The sequence below is a fragment of the Elephantulus edwardii genome, unplaced genomic scaffold (assembly GCF_000299155.1).
Source record: "Elephantulus edwardii isolate Elephantulus edwardi_28Jun2011 unplaced genomic scaffold, EleEdw1.0 scaffold00130, whole genome shotgun sequence".
In the NCBI taxonomy this organism is placed as follows: Eukaryota; Metazoa; Chordata; class Mammalia; order Macroscelidea; family Macroscelididae; genus Elephantulus; species Elephantulus edwardii.
Window position 1 is genome coordinate 4,867,479 of NW_006399880.1, and position 24,650 is coordinate 4,892,128.

General features: G+C 47.2%; 1 protein-coding gene across 3 annotated transcripts in view; it reads right to left on the reverse strand.

Moving 5' to 3' along the window:
- ABLIM3 (actin binding LIM protein family, member 3) overlaps window positions 1-24,650 on the reverse strand; it is a 182,103-nt gene that overhangs the window by 2,028 nt on the left and 155,425 nt on the right. For 2 of the 3 annotated variants that reach the window (XM_006893716.1, XM_006893714.1), the window contains 13 exons: window positions 22,017-22,172; window positions 20,114-20,143; window positions 19,563-19,692; window positions 18,128-18,226; window positions 16,642-16,689; window positions 14,615-14,749; window positions 12,095-12,159; window positions 10,618-10,765; window positions 9,037-9,066; window positions 8,136-8,194; window positions 5,562-5,622; window positions 4,817-4,824; window positions 4,230-4,310 (listed from right to left, as the gene is read on the reverse strand). In XM_006893716.1, the coding sequence (XP_006893778.1) occupies window positions 4,230-4,310; window positions 4,817-4,824; window positions 5,562-5,622; window positions 8,136-8,194; window positions 9,037-9,066; window positions 10,618-10,765; window positions 12,095-12,159; window positions 14,615-14,749; window positions 16,642-16,689; window positions 18,128-18,226; window positions 19,563-19,692; window positions 20,114-20,143; window positions 22,017-22,172 (1,050 nt within the window). The remainder of the gene's footprint in view (window positions 1-4,229; window positions 4,311-4,816; window positions 4,825-5,561; window positions 5,623-8,135; window positions 8,195-9,036; window positions 9,067-10,617; window positions 10,766-12,094; window positions 12,160-14,614; window positions 14,750-16,641; window positions 16,690-18,127; window positions 18,227-19,562; window positions 19,693-20,113; window positions 20,144-22,016; window positions 22,173-24,650) is intronic. The other variant, XM_006893715.1, reaches the window with a different exon arrangement.

The window sequence follows — 24,650 nt, forward strand, 5'->3', positions numbered from 1 at the left end:
AATTTACGAAGCTATAAATCCAATGCCAGTTGTTTGGGAAGGTATTCTCTCCCTGTCATCTCTTGAGAAAAGTCCTTGTCCGAGTTCATCTATAAGTTCAACATTCTTTGGCGATCACTGTAAGTCTTGACATAAGCTTTCCTCTTTGTCTAGGAGGTTCTCAGCACAGGAAGCCTGAGCCCAAAGGACACGCATTCTTCTGGATCTTCCTTCTTCTTTTTAAAAAGTGATTTTTTTGGAGTAAACATTGACTCATGGTGATCCTCTGTATGACAGAATAGAACTGTGCCCCTTGGCGTTTTCAATAGGTGGTTTTTCAGAAGTATGTTGCCAGGTCTATTTTTCTATGAAACCTCCCAGTGGACTTGAACCTCCAACCTCTGGATAACAGTGAGCAAGTTAGCTGCACCATGGACTCCTTTTAGCACTATAATTCACAGAGAAATTCTGGCTCAATAGTGCATAACTGTGTTTCACTCTTTTTTTCTCAGTTTGGCTTCTCTATCACTTTGCAAAAAGAGAATAATAAGTATTCAATTTCAAGATGAGAAAAACTAAAGTTCAACGAATGGTTAAGTATTAACTTGTCCAAGAAGGGGTGAGGGTAAGATGGCAGGAAGGAAGGAGGCAAGTAGCAGAGTTTATTTCAAATTCAGGGTGCTCTTTCTGCCCCCATCACCTGTGCCATTGAAAAGGGATTCCTAACCAAGTCTTTATATTATATTATGCAAAGTGTCAAAAGTACACGAGGATAGAAAAATAGTACAACATTGAATCATGCCCACTAACCAGATTCCATAATTATCAAGAGTTTGTCTTAGGGAGTCTCGTGGCCTAGTGGCAAGAAGTTATGCTGCAGTCCTGAAGGTGCACGGTTCAAATCCACCAGATGCTCTGCTGGAGAAGGAGGGGCAGTCTCCTCCTGTGCCTGTTGGATCTGACTCCACGGCACACAGCAAGGAACAAAAAAAAAGAATTTGTCTCGTTGCTTTTGTCAAGATTTGTATCACGGATCTTTTTCATTTCTTGGTTTTTTTGGCTGTCATATTTCAAAGCAAAGTCGAGCCCCTGCTTCAGAGAGGTTCCAGTGGCACAATAGTGAAGTGTGTGGCAGCTAACCAAAAGGTTGGTAGCTCAAATCCACCTGGTGACTGTGGGAGAGAAAGTCTTGGCGACCCACTCCTTTAAAAAACACTCTGAGGACGCCCTCTTATTGTCCTCTGTCACTGGGGGCTGCCAGGAGAGGAGGCAGACTCCACAGCACTTAATGACAGACACTCTGTCAATTCATCTCCCCTTCCAAATGCATCTCAAAAACACTGGCTATTTCCTCACACAATTCTATAAGCACATGTAAGAAAATGACACCAAAATTCTCTAGAGTCACCATTCTTCTGTAAAAAAAAAATTCCCTTAATAGTCTCAAAAATGGCTTTTTACAGTTGACTCATTAAGGATTCAAAGGACATCCACACATCACACTTGGCTGCTGGCCTTTCTCAGTTTCCTTCAGTCTAGATAGCTCTCTCTTCATTATTCATGCCATGAACTGGTCTACTTTCACTCATGTGAGGGCTGAGAAAATACCGTGGATAAGAGGGCATTTTCCCCTCGGCCCTTCCTCGTGAGGACTGAGGGAAGCTATAATGAAGACTTACTTGGTCTTTTTCTAGACAGGGTGGTGCTAGTAGTTATCATTGAGTCTCTTGCTGGCTTTCTCTAATGTGCTCAAGAACCTGCATATGAAGCTAGGTATAAGAGAGTGGCAGACAAAGCTGGAGGCACTCTTGTGGTTCAGAGGTTAGACACTTGGCTGCTAGCCAAAAGGTTGGTAGTTGGAACTCACCCCGTGGCACCATGAGGGAAAAGGACTTGGTCATCTGCTCTCATAAAGATCATAGCCGAGGATCCCCACAGAGCAGTTCTGCTTTATCCTGTAGGGTCTCCCGGAGTCAGAATCCATTCAATATTTCAACGGAAATGAGACTCATTCTCAAGTGAGGTGTCTACAACAGCACCTGCTGAGGGCTAAGACTACTCCCCTTTATGTGCCAGCCCGAACTTCCTTTCTCCCTAACTTCTGGGAAACGTAATCCCAGCCTGTTCATTTTACATTTGCACAAGATGTCACAGCGTAAGGATTAAGTGTGTAACTTGGGCCCAGTTACTTCATCTCCCAAGCTCCAGTGTCTTTTGGAAACTGGGAGTACTGTAGTATGTACTTTATAGATTATCTATGTATCTATGTATAAATCTGCTGAGTTGATTCCACCTCATAGAAATGCCAAGTGTACCAGAAAAGAACTGATTTTTGGAAGTAGGCTGCCAGATCTTTCTTCCATGGCACCTCTAGGCTGACCTGAATGCAAAAGCTGAACACTGTTTACTCAAAGGACTGATCTCTCTATTTAAACACAGTTAACTCCCTCACCTACTTTTTAAGGCTTTATTCAAATGCCACATTTGTAATGAAATCTTCTCTGCTCAAACTACTTAAAACTGCACCTCCTCCTTCTCCCCTTTGTGTGTCAGCGTGACACATAACTTCTGATCCCTTCACTCTGCATCTTCTTTTATTTACCACCAAATAATTGATATAATATTTGTGATGTTTATAATTTGTGTCCTGTTAGTGTTTTGCTCCTTGGGAAAGAATGCAAGCTTCAAGAAGGCAGGAGGCTTTGCCTGTTACATTCACTGATAAATCTTGGTACTGCCCTGCCCATCCAAAGGCATGTGGTTTGAATTCACCAGCCTCTCCATGGAAAAAAGAGGGGTAATCAACTCCTGTGTGATTTACTACCTCTGAAAACCTGCTGGAAGGTCAGCTCTGAGTCGGTTCCAACTCAACAGAACATTACAACACCACTCATAACAATAAACGACACACAGAATAATTTTTCAATAAATATTTGTTGGGTTAATGGATGTCTATAATCAGCTTTCTTGTATCAAAATCTCCCCCCCTCAGTCCTCTCCCGGAACTAGAGCTGGTAACAGGGCAGTCTCTAGCCCAGTGGTCTCAGCTCTGGTAACACATTAGAATCATGCCGGGGCCTCTCTCTGACTGTGTGTGATTGATTGGTCTGGGGGTGGGATGGGCCTCCACTGGCATTTTTAAAAAGCTTCCTGGGTGACTCTGATGCTCAGGGACAGATAAGCTTCTGGGTGTAGAAGAGTAGGGCAAGTCCTCAAGTATTTCTCTTAATGATGGTTCAGCTGTGGGCGCTGTCCTTTCAGCACCACAGACCTTCACTGCGAGGCAGGACAAGGAGATCCTTGTTAGAAACGTGGAAAGAATCATTTACTTCTTTGGGTTGCTAAGCAAGTACGGCTGTGGTGGAAGGACTCAGAGCTTCCCAGTCCTGCACATTCCCCACCTTCTATACCAACCCTCTAACCTAATGCTGTTACACTGACTCCTGTCAATCTGCTTCCTGACAATCCCTTGTGTGTCAGAATGGAATCTGTGCTTTATCGTGTTTCCAGGGGCTGGTTTTCTCAGAAGAGGCTCACGGAACCTTCTCTCTGAAATGCTTTTGGGCACACGCAAACCTCCAGCCTTCTCATTTGGCAGCAATGCTAACCATTTGCACCAACTCATGTGATGATCTTTTCTGAATAAAAACAATATTGAATGCTGAATATGTGCCTGTCAGTGTGATAGGTTTTAAGTGTGCAGTCCCATTTACTTCCCTTGTCAGGCCTAAGGGGGGGGGGGATTTCAACTGCCCTTTACAGACGAAAAGTTGGAAGTTCAGAGATGGTCACCTGACCGAAGCTGCCTGAGTAGCAAGGACAGAATCAGAGTTTGAAACAAAGGCATATGACTTGAGACCTAAGCTTTCTGGCTTCTCCCAGCCTATCCTAGCATAACTACTCATTTTTGGTATAATTCTGCAGGAAACCAGTGTATTTCTTTTTATCAGCCAGACTTTAGGCCCCATGAGGGCAGGGGCCAAATCTAGCTCTCCTTCTATGTCCACAAAAAGATAAGCCCAGGTGGGGATATCGGTTGTAGATGCCAACTGAATGGAAAAGGATGCAGCGTAAACCAGCACAAACATTCAGGGTCAGAGGAAACCTCTAGGCCCATGCTGGAGAGTGTAAACACACTGCGTGAGCTTAAAGCCATTTCTCCCCTGACTTTGTCTCTCAAATAGGTTGATCCAGGAAACTTCTGGAATCCATTCAAACTCAAAAGCTCCCTCAGAGTTCTCTCCACTTACCTCCAAACGAGTCCGGTCCACATCCTTGGGCAGTCGGTTCCTTCCCCTTGTGGTCACCAGCAGCAGTTCATAAGGGTAGATCTGGTGAGGAAGGAAGGAAGGGCATGTTTCTGGTTTGGGTGAGGGGAGTGAGCTTGTCTCTTTCAGCCATGTTCTTGGGGCTCCCTCTTCTATCTGGAGGAGGTCAGAGACTCAAGTCTGGAGGAATGGCTGGGACTGCCATCTTTAAGGGTTGCCAAGCAGCCCCATGATACTTTCTCCCCAGAGGCTCCCTAGCATTGCTAAACTTAGTGGAATTTGGCACTGATGTAGGCGCAAGGCCTCCAGAATGGAACTGTCAGTATTTGGTCACTGGGGAGCCTCCAGAGAGCCCATGAGGTCTGGCAGCCTGTCTGATACCAAGAGTCAAGGGACATAGGGCTGAATGCTGGACAAGGAGGGAAGGCAAATGCTTGTCTTGAAATGATCCTTGCAGTTACTTATCCATATTATTTCCCCTGCAGAGACAGTGCTATCACCACCTGCTGGTCTCCAGGGCAGCACTAACAGGGTCCTAGAGACTCTCAGGGTCTACGTACAGCCTTTACCTTGTATTCTGCAGAGAGAAAACAAGAGAGACACACAATGGAAACCCTCCAGCCTTTGTTAGAATCTTTCCACGAGCCTCTGTCTCCCTCCTCTCCTCTCACATGACCACCCGGAGCCCCTGTCCTTGCTGAATTCACCCTGGGATACGATCAAGGCTGGTATGAGCACAGAAGATGACTGGAGGTAGGGGTCAGACTGATGTGGGAGCAGGGAGATGACTGTTGAGATATTTAGGATAGAACTTAGAGAAGTTCTATAATGTAATCATCTGTAATGATGAGGTCCAAGGGTGAGCCCCTCTAGCTCCTAGTGGAGGCCTATGGGTGGAGCTTTCTCCTGAGGCTGTAGGAACTGGTGGAGGCTGCCAAGGGGCATCACAGGCACAAAGCATGATGCTCATGGACTCTTATGAGGGTTGAAGTATAGCCGGCATGCTCCTCTCCCCCGAGGCTGGGGGACACATGAGTTGAGAGACATGGAAAGGATGGAATGCTGTTGACTCTGGGAAGCCACATGGAACAGATGGCCTAGGGCATGTCACCTGAGGCTTCACTGGAAAGGATGAGTGGAATAGAGGGGGAATAAGTGAGGGGATGGGATGTGAAAGGGAATGAGAACTTGCGGTTCAGACAGAATCTGAAGCGATTGTTGGCGGAAGGTCAGCAACAGTGGAAGAGTGGGGAAACCTACAATCCCCGTGATGGGCCCGGTGCCCTCCCTGCAGACACGCGGGGCCACACTCACCTCGCATGCCCCAGTTGACTGCATTCATGCTGTCGTAGTGGAAGAGATCTGCGCTGGGTGTCTGCAGGGAGACAGAAGCCAGATGGCTTGACAGCAGCTCACCTTTACCCCAGACATTCTCACCATCTCCAGAAACCAAGAGTTGAGTGGGTGCTGGGACCCTCTCAGAGGCCTCAGTTCCATGTGGAGGATTTTAACTCACCACGATATCCCAACATCTACTGGAACACTCAGCACATAGTCAGTGCTCAATAAAGAATCATCTCCTGATTCCTTTCATTGCTCAAATATTGCCTTTTCTATGGGGTCCGGGCCATTTACTCTATTTAAAAAATGCCACTTTGTCTTTTGAAGTCCAATCCCCCAACTTTATTTTCCTATCGCCCTCATTAACTTTTAGCATTTCATAGATTTTTTTTTTCTTTCTCATTTTATAGAAATTTTTTCTGACTGCTGACAGGGCAAAGGCATGCACTTTGAATCCACCAGTTGCCCTGAGGGAGAAAGATGGGAAATCTCCAACCACATAGTAGACAACCACTGAAAGCCCCCTCAGGGTCAGTAACTCGTCAGTTCTGACTAGACAGCAGTGAGATCATTTCAAATGACCATACATAAACCTCTCATCTCATCCTCCTGGATCAAATTTGGATAAATTACTTTCTTAGATGGATTATTATTAGCTGTTATTCAGTCACCCTGAACTCATAGCAACCCCATGTGTGGACTAAATAACATGAATGTGTGAATATATTACCACAGCTGTTTCAAAACACCACTATCATCATGGCCGCCAACAAAGCCATTACTTCATGTTAAACAGAAAAATGCATGAGCCACGTGTATTTCTTAAACATATTAAAACGAAATTTTGTGTGCTATTAAAAAAAAGAAAAAGTGTTTGCTATTTTTTCCTTTCACTTATCAAATATCCAGACTGCTTCTTGGCTTAGGTAATAAACTTTCTTTGGGTGAACGCTTGAACAAGTGAATGTCTGCATTCTGAGTCAGTGAGGACAGAGTCTGTGTGCCCTCATCAGATGGTGGTTTATTAGCTCTGATCCTTCTCATGTCTTTGTCCTAAAATAGTTCCCTAACCAGGCTCCAGTTTCCCCTCCTGTCCCTCTGTGGTCCCTTTGCCCAGGCGGCTGAAGGGATCCCACTAAACCCCTGACAGAGTCAGCTTCTGGAGTCCTTGAGCCTGGATGACTGCCCTAAGATCGTCTTTAAACCTTAAACCAAAGGTATCCCTTGAAATCTTAAAATCAAACAATAGTTCAACTAACTAATAATAAAGACTGCCTACCTTGAGTGCTTTATTTTTCTTTTTTCCTTTCTCTTTTTTTTTAGGGGAAAGCGAGAGTGCTTTAGATTCTTAAGAACCATATATTCAGGATCAAACTGACAGTAACTTGAAAGGTAAGATAAGATGCTTGAGGACCCTGAGTTTATGTTAATTTTATGTAAATGAAGGAGGGACAATAGGAAAAGGAGGGTGGGAATGGCTGCAGGGCCTGAGGAATGAATGTCACTGACTTATACGTGTAGAAAATATTGACTTAGTCTATGTTTTGTTGTGTATATTCTCAGTAATAAGAAAAGAAAAAAACCCTTCCTGGCCAAGTGAGGCTGCACAGCATAGCTGCTGGAGACCCACTGAAGCCCCGTGGGTTGACCCTCGTGACAAGCTGCTCCAGCTTCCTGTCACTCATACGGTCAGGCCACAACCGGCTGAGACCCACTGCACCCTCCCTACAGGGTCTTTTCTAGGCTATTTCTCCCCCTTTTCACAGTGAGACCTTTCCCTTAATCCGGGGAATCCAGTTTTGCTTTCAGCCTTTTCTGACCATCCTCTTTCCCTTTGCCCAGATTTTCTTCCTAGCACCTATAATGACCATGGCATCAAATATAAACATTCATTGTTGGTCTTCTCAACTGGAGCCCAAGACCCAGAGCCTCAGCCTCCCAGGACTGGGAAAAGTGCCCAGCACTTAGTTACTCCTGAGAGATTAGGATCTACCAATGTGTCTACCCTTTCCTTGGGTCATTCCTCCAGTTGCTCAGCCTTTCCTCATGCTAACAAGGTTGGAATTTCATGACAGACCTTAAGACCACTTCCTGCTCTCATGCTGACATCATCATGCAAGGAGCCTAGGAGACCACAGTGATGTCAGAGGCGAGGGGAGCATGGCAGCCAGGGTGGGCTGGGGTGTCAGTGGCCTGGGTTCCAGCACCCCTTCTACTAACTGGGTGGGAGCGCTTGGGCAGGGCACCTCACCTCTCTGTACCTCTATTTCTTCCTCTACAAAATAAGGTAAACAATAGTAACTACCTCCCAGAGTCATAAAGGTTCAAGGAGTTAATGCAGGTAAAGAGTTTAGTACCCGGCCTGGAACAAAGTCCTTGTTGAGTATTGGTTGTTTTCTAGCCTCTCTCAGGCGGCATGCTTCACAAAGAGAGTCCATTCTTCTCTTGACCCTTCCTTCCCTTAAGGCTTCACTCATAAGTAACTGCCAGGATAAGTAGCTAGTACCAAGCTGTGAGCATCCAGGCATTGCCCCTTCCCTTACTTACCCTGTGCAGCCCGTTTCTCCTGTAGGCAGGCAAGGAGGCTGATTTAGAGATGAGGGGATCTGGGAAAAAAAAAGAAACTAGATCAATCAATAGTAAACCAAAGCCAATAATCTGTCCTGAGGGCTGGTGGACTAGTGTTAAGGATCTGTACTCCCAACCCAAAGGCATGTGGTTTGAATCCACCAGCTTCTCTGAAGGAGAAAGATGGACCATTTCCTCCCATGCAATTTACTACCTTGGAAAACCTGAAGGCTCAGCTACCAGTTGGTTCCAACTTGACAGTATACAGCAACAACATCTGATCGTGTATGGCCAAAATGACACCCAACCCAGCAATAAGGGGTGCTGTCAGAGACCACTGGCAACTGCTGTCCACTGGCTAGACTTATGACTTGACTGTCAATGAGGCGCTTCACGCCTAAAGCAGTTTCCTAACTGGCCTCCAGTTTTCACTTCTGTTATTCTGTGCTCTCTTCCTCACATGACATCAGAAATCTGGGCCCACGGAGGCACCCACTCTCTGTTCTGGCTTTGACCTGCACATGTCTACCTTCCCATGATGGACCTCTACATTCAAGCCTCAGGGTGCTCGAGGCAGAAGTCCTGGGACTGGAATCAAGCTGGTGGCTCCCATCCAGAACCAGTAGGGAGGATCCCAAGTGGGTGGAAGATGTTTGCTCTGTCTCACTTTCTCTCTCTCTTTTAGACTTCTTTTATACTCAATCCTGGTTCTGGAATCAAAAATTGGGGTCCCCACAATCTAATAAAAACAACAAGGTGCACTGTTTGAAATAAGGATGTGCTGGGACATCTGTGTTGATTGGTCATCAGAAGGGAACCATGGTGGACCCTGTTCTGGCCCTCACAGGACACAGAGGGCTGGAAGGCAGGGAGGACATACCGCTGTCAGCGAGGTAGTGGGACCGAGGGGCTGCAATAGAGAAAAGCCAGAGGTCAGTTAGTGTTCACAGTGGCGAGAGACATGGTAGAGGATGGGCGGTTCTAGTGACTAAGCCATGTCGGCTGGGTCCTCATGTCCCAGTGGTCAGTTTCTGATTGTTCACTTTTGGCCCTAGTGTGTCTCACACCTCAGCACCTTGTGCATGGCAGGTGCTTCTTGATATTTCTTGCCTGGATGCTGTTTAATGGGGTTGAATTTTGAGCAGCACTGGTGAGTTGCCCAAACCTCAGAGGCAGGATTGCAAACAGTGCCGCTCAGCAGTGCCGCAGAAACACAGGCGCAGAAGCTCATCTGCTCAGCCACTTAGTAGGTACTTTCCCGGTGGTGAGAGCAGTTTGTGGTCAGCTGCTGCGCAGTGGGTATATGTTTGGTTGTTATCTGAAAGGTTGGTGAGTTTTGAATCATCTGTGGGAGAAAGATGTCTGCTTCCATAAAGACTTGGAAACCTTACGGGGTGGTTCCACTTTGCCCCATAGGGTTGCTATGAGTCTGAATCAACTCAGTGACCACTCAGTGGCTCTACAGATGAAAGGCCTGATGATCTAAGACCGCATGCAGCGCTCTGCTGTGTAACATGTGGAAGTGTCTGACGACTGGAGAAGGCTTTCCAGAGGAGGTGGCATTTTTCCAAAATTATTTTATCAACTTGTCTAACTATGTTTACAGTTTGTCTCCTTCTTCTAGAACAAACAAGAAATCCTAAATCTTTACCATTGAGTATTCTGACTCATGGAGACCTTCTAAGACAGAGTAGAACAGCTCACAGAATTTCTGAGGCTGTAAATCTTTATGGAAGCTGAATACTAACTACATCTTTCTCCCTTGGAGCTGACCTGTTGACATTTTTGTTAGCAGTCAGGCTCTTGAACTTCTAGAAGAGGGTCAGCAAATCTTTTCTGTGATGAACCAGAGAGTAAATATTTTGGGTTTTGCAGGTGATTTGATCTGGTGCAACTATTCATTACTGTTCTAACTGCTTTAAACAACTGTAGACAATACACAAATGAGTGGGCATAGCAATGTTCTAATAAAACTTTATTTATAAGGACAGACAGTAGACCAGATTTGGCACATGGGTTATAATGTGCCAAGCTCTGCTCTAGTATATCAGCTTCCAAGAGAGAAAGTACCTTGTCTAATTGTTCACCTCCATATTCTTGGCATCAAGGCAGAATGCTGGCTTGTACAACTAGAAGACCCTCAACTAGAAGACAAATCTCGTCTCTGTGTTCTGGAGTTTGATGGATCTGGTTTTACTCTCAGATCCATCACTTATGAACTGAGAGACCTTGGGCAAGTTACCAAAGCTTTCTAGGTCTCAGTAATAAAGCTGTAAAAGGTGGGAGTGGTCATGGCACTCACAGCACAGGGATGCTATGAGAGATGAGATGCTTGGATCAAAGTAAGCACCTAATACAGGGCAGTCATGAGATTGAGGCTCTATCAAGACCCAGTGGAGTGCTCTGGAGGCTGAGTCTCACAGGTGGAGTGGGGAGGAGTCAGCCCCACGGGAGCACTTACAGCCATTGAGGGACATGTCATAGCCTGCAGTGTGCAGGGCCTCCCTGCTGCTGGTGGAGCTCCGGGGTGGGGTCCATGGATCGGCATAGGAACTGGACCGGGCTTTCATCTCCTCCTTCAGAATCAGCCTGCCAATTCCGCTCTGGAGCTGAGACAGAGGTGAGATGATGTTAGAAGCATAGAACTCTGGGATGGACAGTCCTGAGAAAGCTGTGTCATCTCACCTCCTAGCGTTTGGCATTTTCCCCTTCTAGCATCCCTCCCTCATTGCAGAACTCATATTTTCTGCTGAAAATCACCACTCTTCCAAAAGCAGTCTATTGGACATAAAACGTAAGCCTGGCCAATGACAGAACGGTGTCATCCTGGCCACAGTGATTGGTTCCATGTTGGGCAGATGGGTCTAGCCAAGAAAAATAGAGCCTCCCCCAAAACTCATTTTGGAGTTACTAGCATACATATTTTTTTATTTTCCTTTAACTAATTTTTTTTGCAGTGATATTCACATAGCATGGAATTAACTATTTGAAAGCAACTAATTGTATAGTCACAATATTGTACAACCTCACCTCTTTCCAGTTTTAAAACATGTTCACCACTCTAAAGCAAAGCCCTGTGTGCATTAAAGAGCTGGTCCTCCTCTGCTTCCCAGAATCATGACTGCATTCTGTCTCTATGCTTTTGTCAAGTCTGGGTATTTCACAGAAACAGAATTCCTATGTGACCTCTGGTGCCTGACTTCTTTACCTTAGTATGTTATGTGCTTAAGGTTCATCTGTGCACTAGTAGGAATCAGGTCTTCATTATTTATGATTGAATAATATTCTTTTGTTGTTGTTGTTGTGTACTGTCAAATTGGATCTGTCTGGCACAGGAGGAGTTTGTCCTTCAGATGCAGCGGAGCCTCTGATGGATTCGAGATTGAGTAATATTCTAGTGTATGGATGTACCACATTTCCTCTATCCATTTGCTCATGTGAGTTTGTGTTTGTTTCTATCTGCTGCAGTGAACACTGATGCCTCAGTGTCTGTTTGAGTAGTACCTGCTTTCAAGCCTTTTGGGTATATACCTACTGAGTTATATGATAATTCTATGTTTTTCAGGAACCACTAGCTTGTTTTCCACCATGACTGCACCATTTTACATTCTCTCCAGCAATGGGTCAGTGCTACTGGCACCCACTTGGCTTTGGCTTGAAAGAAAATCTGCCTGAGCCTGACGCCAAACAGAAGCAAGCCAGGAAGAGGGAAGAGGCAGCCAGCTTCTCTGTGGACTTTTTTAAAAAAACAGCTTCTTCCTGATTATACAGGATTATACATGAGGATAATCCTACCCTTTGGCTTTTTTGTTCTAAGAAATAATACAGTTCTTTTATGATGCCTACGTCAACTTGGACTTGGTTGCTGTCACTTACCATTGAAAATTCTCCCAGCCACTGACCCTCTTAGCCTCTTACTCAGTGCTGGAGCTGCTCACCTTATGCATGCTGCGGTCAAAATCATCCTCCTCTCCTCCAGACGAGAACCTCCTGGCTCGGGGCACTGCCGAGGACAGACAGGATCAGGTCCAGCCCGCACCCGCCACCCAGCCTGCCCTCGTTCCCACCTCGACCAATTTCTGGCTGAGTGACAAGTGTACTTTGGCCAAATGTTTGTCCACAATGGATGAGAGACTTAGACCAAGCAGTCCACAGTTGCTTCCCATTATCAGACTGTGAGGTTCAGCTGAGGCTGACAGCCCAGTGGACAAGCTTGCACACAGAGACTTTTCCCGTAACTGGTGGGAGAGTTACCCTTCTACTGGGCAGGGTGTAAGTAAGCGTCAGATAACCTTTCTTTGGAATAGATACAAAGATAGATCTTTTTAAGTCAGTTGGTCAGGCAGCAGTAGCTGTCTTCTAAAGTTCTTGGCATTGATGTGTGAGCATTTTCAGTGTCTACTTGTTGTAAACCTATCCGCTGGCATCCTGTCAGTTTCTGGAGCTTTGTTTTTCATCAATCCCTTAAAGCATTGATTTCTTCCCTCAATGCCATTACTTCTTGATCATGTGCAATCACTTGAAATGGCTGAGAATTGACTAGTTCTTTTTGGTACAGTGACTCTTGACTCTATGTATTCTTTTCATCTTCTTTTGATGCTTCCTGCATCATTCAATGTTTTGCCCACAGAATCCTTTGGTATTGAAACAGGAGGCTTGGATTTTTTCCTTTGGTTCTTTCAACTTGAGAAATTATGTTCTCTCTTTTTAATTTTCTAACGCCTAGGTTTTGCACATTTGTCATAATACTGTGTCTTCTCAAGCTGCCTTAGAAAATCTAAGATGTCAGATGCTTCTTAGAAGTGAAGACTTTGTCTCATTTAATTTGGGCATTATATCAGAATAGACAACCCCTGTAAGAGTACATGATGCTAATGTAGAATGTCAGTGAGAAAGAAGACAAGCCTCAAAAAGATGGATTGACTTTAACAATAAGCTAAGCTCCCCCAAGCCCCCAAACAATGGGCTCAAACGTAAAAGCAGTTGTGAGGATGGTAGAGGACTGGGCAGTGTTTTGTTCTGCTACACATCAGGCTTGTATTCATACCTGGAGTCGAGTCAATGGTGTCTAACAAGAAGAGCAGGTGTAAACCTGGACCTCAGAGGTCTTGTCTTGATGAAAACGGAATCTCTCCCAGAACAGCAGCCCAAGTCCTGATGACATTCATTCTCCCTCTAGACTCAAGCGGCTCTCGAGTCAATACAACCACAGCTCATCCAGGACACGAGCGAGAGCAAGCCTTTTCAGCTTAAGCCATGCAGAAGTGTTGGTGATGTTTTATCTTGCAACGGAAGCAGTCCTGACAAAGAAACTCTCTGTCTGCTTCTCAGAGAGGTCTTCCACTTAGTACTTCTCATGGGTCCTCATCATTGTCTGCTTTATCTCTTGGCTTACCTGTTTGCATCTCACCTCCTTTCCAAGGTGGAAAACTCATGTGAGGGGAAAGATCAGGGTAATTTCTGCATGAAACTTTTGTTCAGAATGAGCATTCAGTTAGTAAAGGCATGTGTTTCATCATTTGGATCTTGATGGAAATTCTGGTGGGTGGCACCTTGGGGCCCCACTGAGACCTTATGCTTTGCCAAGATGTCCAGAAGTGCCTGCCACCTTCCCACATTCTCTCCTTACTATCATCCAACCATTTTTCACCCTAAGAAGTAGTCTCCCCAAAGCACAAGCTCATCATGTCATCAACTGTACTGGTTTCCTTAGTTTTAGAAGAAACATCAAAGTCTTAACCCTAATCTCCAAGGCTCTGTGTTAGCCGTTATTTTGGCCTTGCTTTCCCTTTTCAGAGCTCTACTCAAGTGAGCTGATCACATCTCCTTCTTCCTAGTGGAACCCCCCATCTCATTGTGGATTTCGGTGCATACATTTTCACACTCTTTTTTTTTCTTTCTTTTCTTCTCCCTGCCTCTTTTTAAACAGTCCCTCCGTAAGGACTATCCACTTAGCTTTGTATCCAAAGACTAAATTTGTAGGTGAAAGGAGTTAGGAGTTAGCCTTCATTACAGACTGGTTCATTTCAGGGTCGAAAATATGGAATGCTTCACGAATTTGCATGTCATCCTTGCGCAGGGGCCATGCTAATCTTCTCTGTATCGTTCCAATTTTAGTGTATGTGCTGCCAAAGCGAGCACACATTTTCACACTCTTGGCTGACTTACCTCCTCCTCCTTTCTCTTCCTAGGTTAGCTAAGAAGTTTCTATCCTATCCTAGGCTGAAAATTAGCTTTCCTTCCACTCACATCTGGGACCTATGTCACCCCTACAAAGGTAGAGGCCAGGCCTGCCTTGTTCAACAGTAGAACCCTAGAGTTCACGGCTGGTCTTTAATATATGCTTGTTGAGTGAATAAATGAAATATTGTGAGGGATTGGGCTAGTGTCCTCCCAACTGTGTGTGTCCACAGCATATCCATGAGGTCTAACCCTGGTTCCTCTGAGGGGCACGGTACCTTTAGGAGACCCGTGGTAGGTCCAGTACTCGGACTCTGCAGCATAGTAAGGGTCTGGTGAGTAGGCCGGACTATACTTGGATGCCTGGCTGATGTCTTCACTTGTCTTGCTCTTGGTTGTTGTGGACAAATCACCTGTAAAGGACCCAAGGAAAGAGCTTCAGGGAGGGAGAGTCCTGCCTGGGACTGTCCACCTTTTTCCTTGCCCCCGTCAGACTCTAGCCTGGAGATGTGAGGCCGCCTTGTGACCATGAGGAAATCTGGTGGGCAAGCCTGGGACATGGAGAAATGGACCTGGAAAGGCATTGTAGCTAATCCCTCATTCTACTGCGAGGAACTTGAATCCCAGAAGCAGATAGAGGTCTTGCCCAAGTAAATTAGTGCAAGATTGAACCAGATCCTGGCTGAGGGGCTTCTTCCATGGCTTCCCAGGTCTCTTCTTCATGAACATCAAGGTCATGGTTTCATGAAGTAGGACTGAACAGGATCCAGGTGGGGCCTCTGCTCTTACCTTCCAGATCCTCTAGACAGACATCTGCCTAGCTGTGGATGTGAATCCCTTTGGATAGGAATCAGCAGGGACATCATGCACACTACATTAGGTCAACCTCTTCCTTGTGCTGAAACTCCATATCCTATTTTGGGGACACCATCTGACCCTAAACAAGAAGCACTAGATAGGGAGTCAGCTGAATTAGGCATTGATCCAGCTCTGCCACTTAACTGAGGTGTAACACGGCACATCCCACCCTTCTCTGCCTCAGCTTCCCCAACTGCGAAGTGCCTACAATGGTTTGCTGGGTCAGGTCTAGCTTCAAGGTTTCCACTTACAGTCCACAAGTGGAGGTGACCTTTGAACCCATGACAGGCACACATACTTACAGAGCAATGGCATTAGAGTAGCCCAAAGAGGAGTGACAGGCGGCCAGGGCAGAGAGGGGCTGTGGAAATGAGTAGGGCGCCACTTCCATATCTCGGGAATTAAGCCACAGTGGCACCGGCTCCTGAGACCCTAAGCTCTAAGCCACCCCGGGCTGGGAGCCTCCTCCAGGGGCACCTGAAAATTTCTGTATAGACCTGTGAAGCCTGGGTCCATCTTTGGACAGAAAGCCATATTATCTCTGTTGGAGAAGGTGCCTGTCTGTGGTCATTTTGGGGGGGGGGTGTTTAATAATGCATGCCCTCCATAGTTACATGTATGCATGTATGGGTCCAGAAAGTCACCCTAAATCCCAGCGCTGCTGATAACTGCCCAAGTTTCAGGATATTAAGCCCCCAGGCCACCACTTACACTTGCACTTGCCCCTCACCGAGGGCAGACCCCTGGTTCAGAGCTGCTTCCGCCAGACCACACGATGGTCTAACTTTGCTCCCCTCACTGGATCCTGGCCAGAGTTTTAGGCAAGTGAGGGAGACAGAAGGTACTAGCTGCCCCTTTAGAGTCCAAGACTCTCTAAAGAGAACAAAAACCCAATTGTCCAGTTGATTCTCATGCATTGCAATCCCATGTGCCTTGTCTGACCCCAAAGCCAGAGTTCATGGATCATCGCAATCAGCAACTCACTTCAGGAACTGTGATTACCAACTGAATATTTAACCATCACGCTGTGAAGGCTTCTTGTGGAAAAATCATTTCAGAGACAAAATCTGACTGAGTCGAGGATGAGGCCGAGGAATCTGTATGCTTCTCAGGTGATTCTAATAGATGGGGAGTTTGAGTACCAATTGCTAGGAGTGTGATTTCCCTCCCGCTCTGGGTATGTGCATTTTGTAAGCACTGTTTTGACGGTGGACTTTTGGACACCTGAAAGCATGTAAAGCAGAGGTTGTGGAGGAGGTGGAAGGTAGTCAGGGGACACAGCCTTTGTTATTCCTCCAAAATAAAGACTGCACTGCTCCTCAGTGTCACCTTGAGTGACTGGTGGGTGGCCAGCCAGAAGGGACCGAGTTGCAGCCCTGTGACTTTCCTGGTGACGCTGCCCTCCCCTCCCCTTGCCTGGCCACGCCCTGCCTGCCTCAGACCATACCATGCCGTTTGTAGATGGGGGGTTTCCGGTAGATGTTACTTTCTCCAGCTGTCAGAGAGAGAGCAAGAGGGGACAGTGGGGAGGACAGGGAGAGACAAGGAGACAGGGAGACAGCAGTTGGTCAGTTGATCTCAGGAGAGAGAGATGCTCAGCAACTTTTAAAGGTTCCACCATCCTTCTTTTGGTGAACTTTTCCTCACAAAGTTGAGCTTCCAACATCATACCAACACATCCCAAGTCCAGGAGGGGAAAGAAATGAATGGCTCAGGTGGTGCAGAGGGAGGTCCTCGAAAGGTGGGCATGCAGGCACAGGTGGGCACATGCTCGGCAGGACCCCATGCAGGGCAGGTATTCACTGTCTTCACCCCACAGCCACCCCTCATTCCACAGGGAAGTCCCCAGGGTGCCATGGCCACGTTTCAGCATTATCTCCCTCCCCTTCCCTCAGAAGTGGTCAGGAGGGGTCCTTCAGAGGAGAGTTGAGAGAGGTCTAGATGAAAGAGCAGATATGTTCCCAGAAAAAAACAGAGTGGCGAGTGAAAAACCAAGCTTCGACCGAGGTGGCTGGGATAAAGGCCTAGCTTTCCTGTAATTCAGGGTGTGAGCTCGTCCAGATCACACGTCCAACGTAATCTAAACCCGCTTCGGTCTTGACACTCAGTGCAGAAATGCTCCATAGGTTTCTGAGGTCGTCAATCTTTACCGAAGCAGACGACCTCGTCTTTGTCCTACAGGGCGCCTGGTCAGTTTAAACTGGACATTCCAGTTACCAGCTGAGCACTTACCCACTATACCTCCGGGGTTCCTCTCAATGTCCCAGCCCCCACCCCATCTCCCACCCTCTCTAGTCAGTCACACTGGGCAGGAAGAGGGAGGCAGTGGCTGCTGTTATAGGGCTTCCCACTCTCCACACTTCAGAGACTGGCTCCTTCTCATCTTTTTGGCTTCAGTGTCACCTTCCGAGCACCCTTTTCTGAGCACCTCACCTAACCTAGCTTCCCGGACCCCAGTAGGACCTTCATGCTGTCCCGTATTATTATGTGCATGACACGTATCTTGGCAGGCATCTATCTACTTATTGGTTTAGTCACCAATAATATTCATCTGCATCCACACAAAAACCCCCTCCAACTCATGTGAAATAAAAGCCCATGACCTTCAACACTGTGTTATACAGACTCATCTCCTGCGACCCTCAGCTATCAGAGGCACTTCCTGCTCAGCCCCTGTGGCTTTTCTTCACTGACTTGACTCTCTGAAGACCTGCTCCAGACTCTTGTGGTCTTGATCAAGACCTTGAACAAATCTCTGCCACGTGAAGGACTTGGGTGGACTATAGCATGTGGCTATGGGGCTGAAGGTGGGGTTAGTGAGGACAGTTGGTTGGGGAGGGGCCCAGAAACTGGCTCCTTTCTCCTCGGTGCTGGCGCCCAGCGACCCCACGGAGCATGCACCCATGCCAGGCATTCGGGTGGGCAGCGCCTACCTGGGATGTGAAAGTGCTTGGGAGCCTGGTAAGAGGTCGGAGTGGAGGCCCTCACATCTAACTGGCTATGGTATGGAGAGCTCCGGCCACTCTCAGGCCCTGGAGCACGCAGGCAGTGGTCCCCAGAGAGAACAGAGGCACAGAGAAAACAGGCATTAATGCAGTGGCGGCTGGGAAGCAGGGAGGTGATGACAGCGAGGGTGGTGTGGTGGCTGGGGCACCTGCGTGCTCAGGCCCCGGCAGGAGAAGCATGTGTTCTCATGCAAGTCCGCAGGAACAGGGGTGACCCTGCTTCCTTGCCTGACCCCAAAGTCAGAGGTCATGGGTCATCAAAATCAACTCCTTGGAGCTTCAGAAATATATCTTCCTGTCTTAGTTTCCCACCCCTCTCACCCAGGCCCGTCCCTTAACAGCTCCTTTCCTCCACCGCAGCGATAAGTCTCAGGCCCCACGCCTATAGTAGGACTTCTGTGATCCTCTGTGGACCCTCTGTAAGGGACTCTGGTGAGATGCTCTGTGTGACCTTCTGTGTGACCCTCTTGCGTGATCCTCTGTGTGACACTGTGGTGAGACCCTCTGGTGTGATCCTCTGGTGAGACCCTGTGGTGTGTCCCTCTGTGTGACCCTCTGTGTGTCCCTCTGTGTGACCATCTGTGTGAGTCTCTGGTATCACCCTCTGTGTGATGCTCTGGTGTGACCCTCTGTTGTGGCCCTCTGTGAGACCCTCTGGTATTACCCTCTGTGTGACGCTTTAGTGTGACCCTCTGTGTAACCCCCTGGTGTAACCCTTTGTGTGATCCTCTGTGTGACCCTCTGGTGTGACCCTCTGTTTGACCCCCTGGTGTGTCCCTCTGTGTGACCCTCTGGTGTGTCCCTCTGTGTGACCCCCTGGTGTGACCCTTTGTGTGATCCTCTGTGTGACCCTCTCTGTGACCCTGTGGTGTGACCTTCTGTGTGACCCTCTGGTGAGACCCTGTGGTGTGACCCTTTGTGTGACTCTCTGGTATCACCCTCTGTGTGACCCTCTAGTGTGACTCTCTGTGTGACCCTCTGTGTGACCCTCTGGCGTGGCCCTCTGTGTGACTCTTGTGTGAACCTTTGTGCAACCCCTGGTGTGACAGGTAAGACCAAGGTGGAGGAGTTTCCACCAGGGCACTGCAGCTAACTGCTACCCTTGGCAACACCTCCCACCCCCTGTTCCTGGCAGCTCATGAAATACTTTCTTGCTTCTTCACAGCACCTGAATCCCCTCCCTGTGAGCTCCCCAGCAGGGTGCATCTGCTGGGGCCCAGTGAGGCCTAGTGGTCACTGAGTAGTCACACACTTCAGGGGTCGTCCCTGGGACAGGTCTCGGAGGATCCCTGCAGTCCAGGGACACTAAGCCACTACGTTATCCCCTCTGCTCCTCTCCCTCTTCGGGGCTCCCCTTCCTTACCAGAGCGATAGTAGTGGTGAGGTGAGCGGGAGAAGGTGGGGGACATGCCCTGCCGGCTGTAGGTGGGGGAGTCGATGTATCCTGGGCTGGAGGCCCGTCTCTGCCGGAGGTCCAGGTTCTCATAGATGTCCTGCGGGGATAAGGGGGGCGGTCATGAGCAAGGAAGAGGGCCTGTGGCTCAAGGGTCATTGGGCAGGTGAAGTTGCAGACTCCTGAATCCAGAGGCCCACTACTGAAGTTCCAAGCACAGTGTGGGCAGGACAGCAGAGAATCCCCAGGGCATTCACTCGTCACTCTCAGGCCCCCGACTGGACCCAGGGCCAGTCTCCCGAATTTTGGTGAAGGACCAGGGAGGTCATATCTGGTAGAACAGGTGCGTTAGGTCTCACCCAGCCATTTTCATCCTTCATGCCCCCACCAGTTCCTCTGGGTCATGCCCAGGCTCTCTTTCTTTGCCCAGCTTGGGGAAAACTCTTTAAATAAAGGCTTAGGGTCTTTGGGGGCTGAGAAGGACAGTCAGTAAAGAGGTCTCCACAAATCAGCTTAGTTACCTGGGAGTAGGGAGATAAAGTTCCCAGCGACTGAGAAGCGAAGAGTTTGAAGGTAGCCATGGAGGAGACACCAAGGAGAGAGAGGAGGAAAAGAGGAAGGAGACTGATTAGACAGTTGAGCAGAGGACCCGCTGCTGCCCCTCGGGCGTCCTCTCCAGCTCACAGCTGGACCCAGTGTTCTGGAGCCCCAGACCAATGGCAGCGAGCCTTGAGCATGCAAACCCTTCACAAATGGGAGAACCAGGGCCCAGGACGGAGCTGCACCATGCAGCCTGTCAGGGAGGAAATGGCAGGCTTCTGCTGTGGTCCCCAGCTTCTCCATCACATCATTTTCATGACCCTTCCTAGTTTTTCTACACGTCTCAGATCCCTCTGTGGTTCATTAGGACCATGGCCAGGGGACCACATGCAGGGGCCCAACAAGGTCCCGGAGAAGGATGAGCTATAGAGTGAAGGTCTCATCTTTTAAAGAGAGAGGCATCCGTCCGTCCCTCAGCTCCAGCAGGTTAAGGGCAGCTGCATGAGAAACAGCCTTCAAAAGAAGCCAGAAATGAAAACTTTCTGTGAAATCTCCCTATGCTTAAATGATGTCAAGTAATTACATTTTACAAGGCATTTACTGATGAAAGCAAATCCGGGGGTGGGGGGGGGGGGGCGATAGCCTGTAAGCCCAGACTTCAGAACAATCGGCTTCTCCCAAACTCCTGGGCCCTTTTAGGGACCCAGCACTCGGACAGCCTCAGCAATAGGCCCTTAAGCTTTGACTCACATGGCAGGAAGACTTCTTTCCAAACAAATGGGCCCCCCAATCCCTTTGGAGAGGAAGGGGACTTGTCCTCGGTGCCACGACTCTCTTTCCCACCAGGTCAGAACCCCTGCTCACACTTGCTTCTCCGATGGCCCGGGTGGGGCTGGAGAGCCAGCAGGACATCTAGTGCAGTGGTCGGCCTGCTGTCTCCAGGCTTTCTGCTATTTTTCCCCCTCTCAGTTGTTGTGGAATTAATTTTGACTCATGGGGATCCCACGTGACAGAGCACAATTGCATTCCTTAAAATTCCCAATGGCTGACATTTGGGAAGCACAGTAGCACTAGGCTTCTCTTTTGAGGTGCCTCTGGCGAACGTGAACTTCCAACCTTTTGCTTGGAAGTCAAATGCTAAGCATCTGTCTCAGGGACTAATCATTTAATTTTTTCAAAAGCCACTGGATGCAGAGTATTTGTTAAAGTGTCTTTTGCTCTCATTAAAACCAGACACAAAACTCATGCCTCTGCAGGGATAGTACGTCTCAGTGCACCTAGAGCCTGTAAATGAGAGAGATGTAAATGAGAGCTATGAGCTGGTATGAGAAAATACCTCCACTGTAAGAAAAATCACAGCTCCAGGGTGAAACAGGCAAAGGCTCTTGCCTTTACCTTTAGGAGTCAACATGGACTGGGGAGACTGGAGATCTCATTTCCTGTCCAGACTAAGAAAGTCGTGGAGGCCGCCTATCCCAATAGGACCACGTTTATTGAGCGTGCACTATGTGTTACGGGCTGTGCCCTGCGGGAAATCTCTTCTTTAGCTGTCCCTGCACCTCTGCCGCATCATCATCTGCATCATCATCATCAAAAAAATAATAAAGTCAATTTATTCCTATTTTATAAAAGAGGAGACCAATGCTATCCATCTCCAGATGTTAGAGATGCAGTTTCAGGGTTGCCAACTCTGACTTTTCAGGAAAAGCCAGAAAATCAGGTGTTTGGATGAAATACCTTGATTTTGAAATAGTGACTCTAAGTTTCAGTTTCAAAGACCCTGTGTTCAGCACTGTGAGGGTCAAACCACTTGTGATGGACTGAGCTGGGGACCCCAGAGGGACCGCTTCTCCTCCAGCAGCCCAGCGGGGCAGGACTTGATACCTCTGCATAGCCACATCTCTCCAGCATCTCATCAGACGTGTATCGGGAATGAGGCTCGTAGGAAATGAGGTCAGGACGTTGTACCTCGTAGATGGACTTAACCTTGGGGAGAGCTGCCAGGTCTTTGTAATTAAGGATCTCATTATCCACTTTAGCCTGGGGAGGAGGAAGATGGACAGGAGAGAAGTAGGAAGACAAGAGGGAAAGAAAGAGGAGACACAACACAGCTAAGAACATTAAGATCAAAGAATGAGCAGAACGTTAGCCTAAGAAGGTTGCAGATGTCATTGATCCCAATGGCACTATTGCTTACTGAGCATGTGCTATGTGTTTGGTGCTATATTTTCAAGAATTAGCATCTTTAAGTCACAGCATCTTTGTGAAGAATCAGTATTATCCCTGTTTGCTTGATAAAGAAACAGACTTCTAAGTTCACCAACTCCTATCCCTCAGCTAGCAGGTTTGAACTGAGTGTAGACTTTACAGACTGGATGGCTTTTCATCTCAGGCAGTGAGGTCTCTAACCACAGCATCCTGACGAAGGTGAACACAAACCATCGTGACAGTAAAACCCCAGCTAACACTGGGTGACCAGTCATTATGAGCCACATCGTGTCCTAAGACCCTTATATGAATTATCTTTGATAAGCCATGTACCTCACAACCCTTCTTGAGTTAGGAGATAAGAGCACAGAGAAGTCCTTTAACTTTCTCAGGTTAATTAGTTAATTTAGCTACTAGGTGACAGAATCAGAATTTGAACCCAAGTCATCTACCTAACTCGAGTCTGCTGTCTTCTCTGGCTTCTTCGGACCTGTGACGATGAGGAACCTGTTGTCTCACGTTGTCAGCAGCCCTACACTCAGGAAGATGCTCCTGCCAGGGGCTGAAATGAGCCCCCACCCAGTGCCTGACTTTATCTGAGGTTAGTCTCCTGGGCTGGTATATCACAGCCTTTGTCTACAGCTTGTGGCTCCCGAAGGCTTGTTCTTCCCATGTCCACATCTTCTTGCTATTCTCTCTGTGACTCAATGTCTGCTCTGGTAAACTGGGATTTGTTCTCCTGTAACTACTGCATTTTGCAGGACCCTGGGGTGAAAAAAAAAAACCACCCCAAACTAGGATAGAGGTCATTTGTCCTCATAATATTCTCCTAATGCCATGGGTCAAGATTGACATAGAACAGTTTCCATGTTGTTGTTAGGTGCCGGTGAGTCAAGTACGACTCATTGCCACCCTATGCACAAGGATCTGAATCTGTTCTATCTTGTGCCATCTTCACACTTTCTGACACACAAGAGCCCATTGCAGAAGTCACTGTGTCAATCTAACCTAGTTGAGGGTCTTCCTCTCTTTCACTGACCCTCTTGGGAAGGGAAGGGTTTCCATAGATACGTAACTATCTTCAATAAAGCTCCCTTGTACCATCTGCTGTTGTCTGGGCACTATTTGTTCCCCTTGATCCACACTCCACCCTTCCTTGTCTTGAGCTATGCTCTGAAACCCTCCATGAACTGCCTCCCCAGGATTTCTCACTTTTAATGGGGTTTGACAAATGAAAGGCACTAGCAGACAGGAGGTTGGTGTATTTAGACCTGTTCTTCACTTAACAACATGGTTAGCTTCTAATGACCAGGCCAGTATGTGAAAATCAGATTTATATAAACATAAAGGAGATCACATGTACAATCAGAGTTATGTGAAAATGGAGGATGACCACACATCATTACTCACCTGACAAATGACATCATTATGTAACCACCAAATGACATCATTATGTTAACTATCAAGTGATATCATTATATATATATAACTGACAAATGACATCATTATGTAACCACCAAATGACATCATTATGTTAACTATCAAGTGATATCATTATATATATATAACTGACAAATGACATCATTATGTAACTGTCAAATTGCATTTTTACATAACTGCCAAACCACTGGGAACAATGGTCCAGCCACGTTGACATATAAAATTAAACATCACAGCCAGTGTTATTCCCACCTTGCACTTTGGCATGAATTAGTACTAGGTATATGTCACTAACATGCAGAAGATGAATTAGATTCTTCACTGTAGTCATAAATGTGAAATGTTGGCTAATGAAACAGTCGATAAAAGGCATATTTCTTCTGCTCCCTCTCTACCTGCCCATGGGCTTGGCAATGACCATACTTCTTTCCTGTCTAGGGGCTGTCCTTCCACAGCTCCAGGTTTGGCTCTATTTTGTCACACTCTTCCCTTCCTTTGTTTCTTTGACCCTAGGAATGGTTAACAGTTTCCTATCTTTGCAGTCTTTGGATGTCTCATCACCTCATCCTTAATCCTGCGCATACCCAGTAAATGGCCCCCTCATGAATCCCTGCTCAGGTAAGCCTCTTGAAGTGTGCTGACATCTGCCAGAGCCTATCTGGAACAGACCCCCATATCAGTTTTGGGTGTGGAGTAATAGGAACTTCATTAGAAGGGTCCACATTCTGAAGCAACTTCTGCCTTTTGTTCTGAGATATTAGATCTTGACAGTAAGAGCTCCAGTTATGGTGCAAACTCCAACTCAATAATATTATTCATCTTGACAATTTATTACAAACCTTAAAGTGGCAAATAAGAAATTCTTCCTGT